General features: G+C 44.0%; 1 protein-coding gene across 1 annotated transcript in view; it reads right to left on the bottom strand.

Annotated features, from left to right (window-relative positions):
• Positions 1-1337: 1337 nt before the first annotated feature.
• The window catches only part of pofut3 (protein O-fucosyltransferase 3), a 14378-nt gene continuing 6207 nt past the window's right edge, over positions 1338-9508 (bottom strand). The window contains exons 3-4 of the mRNA XM_082157352.1: positions 3919-4754; positions 1338-2670 (exon numbers count right to left, since the gene is read on the bottom strand). Of these exons, the coding sequence (XP_082013478.1) occupies positions 2428-2670; positions 3919-4754 (1079 nt within the window). The 3' untranslated portion in view covers positions 1338-2427. The remainder of the gene's footprint in view (positions 2671-3918; positions 4755-9508) is intronic.

A 9508-nucleotide genomic window follows, 5' to 3' on the forward strand; every position in this document is an offset into this window, starting at 1 on the left:
ATGTAAAAAATGTAAAACGTTGTTTTGATTAAGTCTTTTTACCAATATTTAAATCTGTAGCTATACCTCTGCACATGTGTATTCTCATGCTTTAGCGGAGTCTTTAGGTGTGCGGAGACTCGCTTCACAGACCGGTCTATTTCTCATTCATGTTTTGCTTTCCGAGCACGAGGATGCTTTGCGGGACGGCGAAATATATATTTTTAGCTAAGAACTAAACACAAGTTTAGTAGTGATTTGTAATGTTAAAAAGGTTTGCTTAAAAACTATTAGTTTTATGTATTTTTTAACTGTTGTTGTTTGATATGTTAAATGCTCACGTTTGAAACATTGTTTAAAAAAACCATAATTTACCATTTTTCTGGTATCTTTAAAAGTCGTTCGTGAAAGACATTCTATAACTTGTTTTAAATGATTTAACGTTGACTTTTTTGTTTTTAACAGGTTTTAAATCTGTATAGTGAAGGAAAACATTCTAACTTGTTTTACATTTTTCTGATAGGCCTAACGTTTTAAATACTAGGCTATACACATTTGTATTTTAAAGGTCTGTATCATTTTAAAAAGTGATTAAAGTTGTATGTGAAAGTGTTACATGTCTGTGAAAAAAAAAAAATAGTTTGCCTACCGTTTTAAAGTTTAAAGCACATAGTTTTGAACAGATTAATCATTTTTTAAATCTGTATGTGAAGGACCACATTCTAACTTTTTCCAGATAACGTTGTAAAATGTACGAATACTAAACCATTGCATTTTAACTTTAATACAGTGTTTTTAAAGTTTAAAATATTTGTGGAAAACAAAACTTTTCTTTAATTAAAAACAACTCGCTGCTCTGTTACCCAATGCATTGCTTAAAGCACATCGTTTTTAACGTTTTAACATTTTACAAATGTATAGGAGAATTTAAATGTATACGTTTTAATGCCTTTAAACACTATGTAATTGTGAAAGTACAACTTTTCTTCAAATGTATGTTATAAAATAGAACTATTTGCTTGATATAATTTTAATACATGTTGTTTTAGATGTTTTAATTCTAGAACATGTTTGCAATTCAAACTTTTTTAACATTTTACAAATGTGTGTTATACCACCCTTTGTATTTTAATGATAAACATTGTTTTAATGTCTTTTTTGTATGTTATTGTGAAAGTACAACTTTAAATGTGGACCGTGGGAATTTTCCCACGTTGGAGGGCTCAGTCCAAAAGTGGGGTGGGGTGGGGTGGGGTGGGGTGTGGGGTGGGTGTTTGTGTGAGTGTGAGCCAATTCTAGCCTGTATGAGAGCATAGAGTTGTAAATTAAATATAATTTCTCCTGTGACATAGGCGAAGCAAGGCATAGCAAGTTTATTAATATAGCACATTTTATACACTGGCAATTCAAAGTACTTTACATAGAAAGGATTAAATAATCACAGAATTTATTCAGCCAATCGATGCTTTTCTGTGGGTATCCATTCGTTGCAGCCGGTAATCCTATTGGTACGTTGGTCGCTCCATTTAAAAAAGCTACGTGATTTTTGTGATAGAAAAAAACTGTTCCAACACAGGTAAACCTTCCATTGAAACATGAATTTTAAATCGTAGTAGGCTATTTTAAATGCTCATAGGCCACGAACATTCGGGTACATCCATTCCAAAATCACTGCAAAGTATGTAAACGTAATCCTCTGGGGTTTTTTTTTATATAATCCGCGAGAAGTCGGTTTCTTGTACCCGTGGTTAATCCAGCAGTGGCTGCTATGAAAACCGGTTCACTTCCATCATCTTTCAAATCTCTCCATACTCCTGTATAAAATAAAATCCAATCCCTTTCCGTAAAACCCAAATCGGGATCCTCTGTTGTATTCGTTGTGAATCGCTCGTCGTTATCCATTAACCAATCTGACTTCACGATTGTTTTTGTCAAAATCATATGTAGCCTACACGCACGTCCTCCAGACAAGTGAAAAGTATTTCACTTGCGCTCCGCCGGCTCGTGGAGAAATCCGCCGCACTAAGGTCAGATCCTCCATAGCTTCATCAATGTTTCTTTCAGGTGTTTTGGGGTCTGACGTAGCCATAAGGTGTGTTCGACATCGGCTTGAATTGATGTGATTTATGAGTCCTAAGCATGACACGAATTGCGCTTCTTCGACTAATAACACTTTGGAGGATCTGACCCATAAACCCAAACTTCAGAGCGTTAATCCACAAGACTTGGACGATAGTGCCACAAGGACTCAATCACATGACATTCCAGGAACTATCCGAATCTTTGAACATCGAATAGGGGAAAAAGTTTATACCATCCACAAAGTTTTATTCTAAAAACTTCTAACTAAAAGCTTGATGGAGAGCGACGGCCCATTGAGTTCTGAAGATGCTGCGAACAAGCCGACGGTGTACGAGTGTGCCACGAGCAAAGAGTGTCGTTTAAGAGCTACCATAGACTCTCGGTTTCCTCTGGGTCGGTAAAGACTTCTCTCCAGAACTGTGTGACGGTGAAGTTTCTGTTCCTGCGCAGCATCAGTCCGAGCGCTCTGGCTTCTCTCTTGGACTGCTCATAACTGGATCTCCACATCTGTCGAAGAGGCGAGCTTGAGCTCTTGGCAAAGTCAAACAGTTTTGGAGATGGGCACTTGAGGTGGCTCTCTTCAGCCCGCCAGACTTTAGACGGCAGCTTCTGTCATCGACCGAATAAAAGAGAACTAGTTAACAATAGCAAAAACTTTTGACTTAAGTTAAATCAACTCAACTTAAGTAAAATCAACTCAACAACTTAACTCAACTTAAGTTAAATCAACTCAACTTGACTCAAGTCAACTCAACAATGTCTCTTAACTCAACTCAGCAATTTATCTTAACTTAACTCAACTCACGTCAACTCAACTCAAATTTAAAATCAACTCAACAATTTATCTTAACTCAAGTCAAGACAACTCAGCTCAAGTCAACTCAACAATTTATCTTAAAGGGTAACTCTCGCCAAATTGCAACTTAGGGTCTTTTTGTTAATCTACCCGAGTCAAACTTTCGTTTAAAAGCATAATTAGAATGGAAACGCCACTTTTAAGATTGACCGTATTTTTTTTTCGGTCAAATTGCCTTTTGAATGGGAGTGAATCACTACTATGATAGCATCAAAAATCGCTATTTTTAAAACACTTGCATGAAACATGAAACTGTGCTGGAAGTATCACCAGAGGCTCTACACATGAACTCCAGCATTGACTACATTGTTTGTGTACACAGAGTTTACTAACAAGAAAGGTTTTGAACAACTGTTGTTGTTTCCAGCCGCCGTCATTTGACAATCAAATCGATCTCCGAATGCGAATGAACTGACTCTGAATTTTAGTATTGTTTCTTATTTAAGGATCCTTTTTCAAATACAAGGTCAATATTGATTTTCACTAATGACAAAACAACAAATTATCTGTGAATTTGTATGTAACTAAGCTTTAGGAGCTTTCCATCTTTACTCTCCTCCCTGTTACGTTGCATTCGGAGATCGACTATTTTTGACTGACAAAATTCCAGCCACCGGAAACACTAACTGATAAAGTGAGTAGTACAAAATCTTTCTTTTTAGTAAACTTTGTGTACATAAACAATGTTCTCAATGCTGGAGTTCATGTGTAGAGCCCCTGGTGATACTTCCAGCACAGTTTCATGTTGTGTCGAGCCTTCTTAGTGTTTTAAAAATAGCGATTTTGATGCTATCACTGAAGTACCCCATGCATTCCCATTCAAAAGGCATTTTGACCGAAAACGAAAATACGGTAAAACTTAAAAGTGGCGTTTCCATTCTAATTATGCTTTTACACGAATGTTTGACTCGGGTAGATTAACAAAAAGACCCTAAGTTGCAATTTGGCGAGAGTTACCCTTTACCTCAAAACAAGTAAATGTAGAAACATCAAGTCATTACCTTTTCCTGCCTGTGGATATTCTCCCAGACCCTGTTGCACACCATGCACTCAAAGACGTCGATGAAGTTATCCTGACCGATATCCTGAACACCCCACGGACGTTCCTTCAGTTCTGTCACCAGATTCACATTCGAGATTTCACGCTTGTGCTTCCACTCCAAGTACTTAAGATATTCCCAGTCATTCTTGTCCAGCCTCTTTAAATACTGAGCGAGCTTCTCCGGCGGTTCGTCGGGATGGACCACGACCGCGCTCCTGTTATCCGGCAGCCACATGTGTACGTTGGGAGCTCCGTAATACACTGGCACAACACCTATCTTGAGCGGCCTCCACAGTTTCTCAGTGATATAGTCCTCACAGATGGCGTTCTCAAAGGCCAGGATGAACTTGTACTGGGCGAGGATCTGGTAGAAATCCTGATCGTCCATTGCAGTGGAGTCTCTCAGATGGGGCGGCAGGTCTTTATTATGAAGACACTGCCCGTACGAGTCCACTTGAATGTGCTGCATCAGCTCTTGAACGTAGACATCTCTATCGGACGGCGGGTGGCAGTCAGACTGGACGTACACCACAGGTGCCAGGGTTTTCCTCAGGTGGTTTTTGTAGGCCAGAGGGAGCAGATGTGTGTGTGCGGTGAGCGCGCGGATGCCCTCCAGGTGTTGTGTGGTGAGGGGCAGGTGAGCGTGCCGGCTGAAGCTTGCCGTGTGGTTGAACAGGGTAATGAGCGGCTCGTGGAAAAGCTTGTAGTTGTTCTTGGGCGACTCCTCGTGAAACAGCGCCCACTGGTGCTGCTCGAGTCTCGGGAGAGGGAGACTGTCAACGCTGAAATCAGTACCTGATGAAAACAAACAAGTAGAAGGAAATGGGTGAGTTCAGTACTAGGTCTGTAAACACTATTTGTGCAATTATGTTGAATGCTATTGGTCCAAACTGAAAATAATATTAAGATTTAATAAATAAACATGGGATTGCTGTTCCAGGTGGATGAGCTTTTAGTTATGTGATCTCACATGAGATCCACCAAAAGCAAACCACAACATTCATGATGAAGGAGGTCCAAAAATATATAAAAAGCATAAATAAAGCAAACCACTATACAAACAAGAACCAACAAGGGACTGAACTAAACAGGGGTATACACACACACACACACAAGACTAAATGAGTCAATAAACGAGGAACAGGTGAACACAATGGGTTGCCATGGAAACACATAACACATTAGAAAACTAGATGCATGAACAAGGAGAACGTCTCGGGTTACGTATGTAACCCTCGTTCCCTGAGTAGGGAACGAGACGCTGCATCGATACTCGATACTTTGGGGAATGCCCTCGGCATGACGCGTCTGAAGTCTACTATACAACTATTCCAATCTTGATTGGTGCAACGTCATTACGTCACGCGTGACGTCGCATGTGACGGTGATCCGGAAGCTATAAAACGGTCACAGGAACCAGGAAGTATTAGCTTCTAATTGGTCAAAGCAAGTCGTTCTCAGGGCGCGAAAAGTATGGCCGAGTGATGCAGCGTCTCGTTCCCTACTCAGGGAACGAGGGTTACATACGTAACCCGAGACGTTCCCTTTCGTAAAGGGAACTCCCGCTGCATCGATACTCGATACTTTGGGGAACGAATACCCACGCCGCCATACTGAGAGAAAAAACGCCCTGGTACAAAACATCTGGTACATCTCACGGACGATAGAATAAGTAGAGTACAGATCCAAACTAGCTTGTCATAAGATTTGGTGTAGGAAAGAGGAGGTCTGGAACTAGAGGCTCGACTGACCTCCTGGATGGGAGCCCCATACAAATAGAAAGCATTGAAAAAGAGGTGAAGGCAAAAGCGCACCTTATACTTCAGATAAGTCTATTGGTTTATAGATAGCCAGCTGCTCTCTTAATAATAAAGGGAAATAGCTCCTAACCTTGACCTCGCTAGATGGACTAACTCCTTTCAGCCTGAGGCCTATATAGAACCCTCCAAGGCTATGACCTTGACCATCCGACACATGCGATGGAGGATAAAATACCTTGAAGAATCATAATTATTACCTACCGGCACCTTAGTACCGGAGCAACAATGATGCAGAGTGGCTCCTCCAGTAATAAGTGAGAGGGGGCAGCATCACCACTCTTACAGGGAGTAAGATAAACAGGAAACCGACTCATTAGATTCTCCTATATATATTCATATATACTCATATATATAATATATGCATCCACAGGACATGATGGGTGCCAGGGATAACCCATCAGCCTGATGCCAATAGGCTGGATGAAAAGGATTCATCCTCCAATCTACAGGAACATGGAGTTTCAGTGGAAACGCCCTTTCGAGAACACCCTTAGAGGCTTGCGGAGGGCACTGAGGCCGCCACAGAGCAATGAACAGGAGATCCCGTTAGAGAGCGGGATGGAACACCAGTACTGAAGCCAGTGGGCAGTAATAAACTGGGTTCAATGCCCTCCCTAACTTAATTGTTTAGTTCCTAGTAGAGTGGGGTTCTAGTATGGATGTCCTGACCACCTCGGTGGAAAGGGCAACCTAATTATGGGTGGGACCCCCTCAGGGGCCAGACCCATAGTCTCCATAACTGTGGTCTGGGATGAAATATTGTACCATCAGCCTGGGACAGAAGATCTCTCCTAACAGGAATTTTCCATGGAGGACTCTCCAGGAGACTATTAAGGTCCGAAAACCAAATTCGGGCCGGCCAGTACGGAGCTACAAGGAGTAGTCTCACTCCGTACCTCCTGACCCTTTCTAGAACCCCAGGGAGCAGAGCGATCGGGGGAAAAGCATACAGAAGTGACCTCGGCCACCTCTGTACCATGGCATCCAAACCCAAAGGAGCTGGATGTGAGAGAGAGTACCAGAGTGGGCAATGAGAGTTTTCATGAGAAGCGAACAGGTCAACCTCCGCCCGGCCAAACTCTCTCCATATAAGCTCAACCACTTCAGGGTGGAGCCGCCATTCCCCGGGCCTCAGCCCCTGCCTCGACAGGATGTCTGCTCCCATATTTTCAACCCCAGGAATATAAATGGATCTCACAGAGAGAAATTTGCCCTGGGACCAAAGAAGGATTTGATGCGCCAGTCTACAAAGAGGGCGAGATCTCAAACCTCCTTGGCGGTTGATATACGAGACCACCGACATATTGTCTGTCCTAACGAGAACATGATGGCCTCTGAGGTATACAAGGAAGTGCCTCAAGGCAAAGAATACAGCCAACATCTCCAAACAATTAATATGCAAAGAGAGATGATGGTCCTTCCAAGCACCTCGGGTGTAACGGCCCTCCATAACCGCACCCCAGCCCGTGAGGGACGCATCCGTGGTAAGAGTCCTTCTCTCACATGGTGCTCCCAAAACCGGACCTTGAGACAGGAACCCAGGTTTCTTCCACATGACCAGAGAACGAAGACATTTGTGCGTAACTCTGATCGTGCGAAAAGGGTTTCCCAGAGGAGAAAACCCCTTGTTCCTGAGCCACCACTGCAGGGCCCTCATATGAAGCAGACCAAAGGGAATTACCGTGGAAGCTGCAGCCATAAGACCCAAAATTCTCTGAAAATGTTTTACAGTGATAGCCTGGCCTAACCTGATACTCTTCATTGTGTTTAAAATGGTTTCAATACGAGCGGGAGACAACTGTGCCCGCATCGTGACTGAGTCCCACTCTACTCCCAGGAACGTAGTCCTCTGAAGAGGAGTCAATGAACTCTTCTTTACATTGAGTCTCAGCCCCAAGCACCTCAAATGGTTCAAAACAACATCTCGATGTTGAATTGCCAGTTCTTCCGACTGAGCTAAAATAAGCCAGTCATCTATATAATTCAGGATACGAATCCCCTGAAGTCTCAAAGGAGCAAGGGAAGCATCCATACATTTAGTGAAGGTGCGAGGGGATAAGGCTAGGCCGAACGGAAGAACCCTGTATTGATAAGCTTTACCCCCAAAAGCAAATCTAAGAAACTTCCTATGATGTGGGATGATGGAAACATGAAAATACGCATCCTTAAGATCTATCGTAACAAACCAGTCCTCAGATCTGATTTGTTGAACGATCATAGGTATAGTTAACATCTTGAATTTAAATCTCCTCAAAGATTTATTCAATACCCTAAGATCTATAATGGGACGCAACCCACCATCCTTTTTTGGAACTATGAAGTACCGGCTGTAGAACCCGGAATCCCTCTGCTCTAAGGGCACATATTCTATAGCCTCCTTAGCTAAGAGAGTCTGAACTTCATCTTCCATCACCTGAGCCTGATCAGGAGATACCAATGTGTGAATGACGCCACTAAACTTAGGTGGTCTAAACTGGAACTGGATTCTGTATCCCTTCTCGACTGTATTCAGGACCCACTGAGATATATTTTGAAGACCTTTCCAGGTGTCTAAATAATCTACTAAGGGAATCAGTCTCTCAGGACTGACCTCAGGTGCTATATTCACATCTGTATTTCTCTCCTTATTCTTGTATTTATTTTTATTATCGGTGACCTGAAGCAGTTTTCTGGCAGGAGCTAACCGAATAATTTTTTCTACAGGCCTCGTGAGAGGTAGCGAATGTTTTAGCCCACTAGATGTTATAAAAATATTCTGTGTAATACATTCGCTGGAACTCGATGCGTCCCGAGGCGCACTCGGCGGCGGGAAGCAACATCGATTTCCTGAGGGCTCCGCGGAGCGAAGTTTTAAAAAGCCCACGCGGAGGGGGATGCCCTCAGAGGCCTGGGTGTCCCGTCATGGCCTCTTAGCCGAGGCCTTCTTCGCCTGAATAACAGTCCTCAGATCTGTTTTCGGCTTAGAAGACCTCGACTGAGGGTGTTGCTTCTGCCTCCAGGCCCCTTGGGGGGGAGCACGAGAAGCAACACTCTCCTTCTGCCTCAGCAGGTGTGAGGAGCTGGCGGCGGCCTCGTGGGACTGCCCCCTGGCAGCAGACCCACGAGACCTGGGACGACGGCGGGGGATAAGCTCTTTAAATGCGGCTGACAGTCGTTTCGCCTCCTGAAACCTCTCGACGACCTGGTTGACTCCGTCGCCGAAAAGGCCAGAAGGCGAAACCGGGGCATCGAGGAGACAAGCCCTGTCCTTGTCCCCGATGCCCGACAGGTTCAGCCACAGGTGTCTCTCCGTAGCTACCAATGCTGCCATGGAGCGGCCGATGGCGCGGGCCGTCTCCTTGGTAGCACGGAGAGACAAGTCAACCACTCGACGCATCTCCCTGATGTCGTCGAAGGCGACCTCCCCGCTGTCGTCCACCTCCTTAAGGAGGTCGGCCTGGTATGCCTGCAACAGCCCCATCGTATGCAGACAACTACCAGCCCGACCTGCCGCCATATATGCCTTTCCCACCAAGGCCGATGTTGTACGGCAGGGCTTGGTGGGAAGCGTCGGAGCCCGCAGGGATGATGCAGCGTCAGGGGAGAGGTGCGACGCAAACGACTCTTCAACCCTGGGCATCATCCCATAGCCCTCCTCCCTAGCACCCAATATATTCGAATATAAATGAACATTGGGGCCAGATATACGTGAGGAGAAGGGCTTATTCCACGATCTCGACACCTCAGTGT

The sequence above is a fragment of the Leuciscus leuciscus genome, assembly GCF_965113295.1.
Source record: "Leuciscus leuciscus genome assembly, chromosome: 24".
NCBI classification, from domain to species: Eukaryota; Metazoa; Chordata; class Actinopteri; order Cypriniformes; family Leuciscidae; genus Leuciscus; species Leuciscus leuciscus.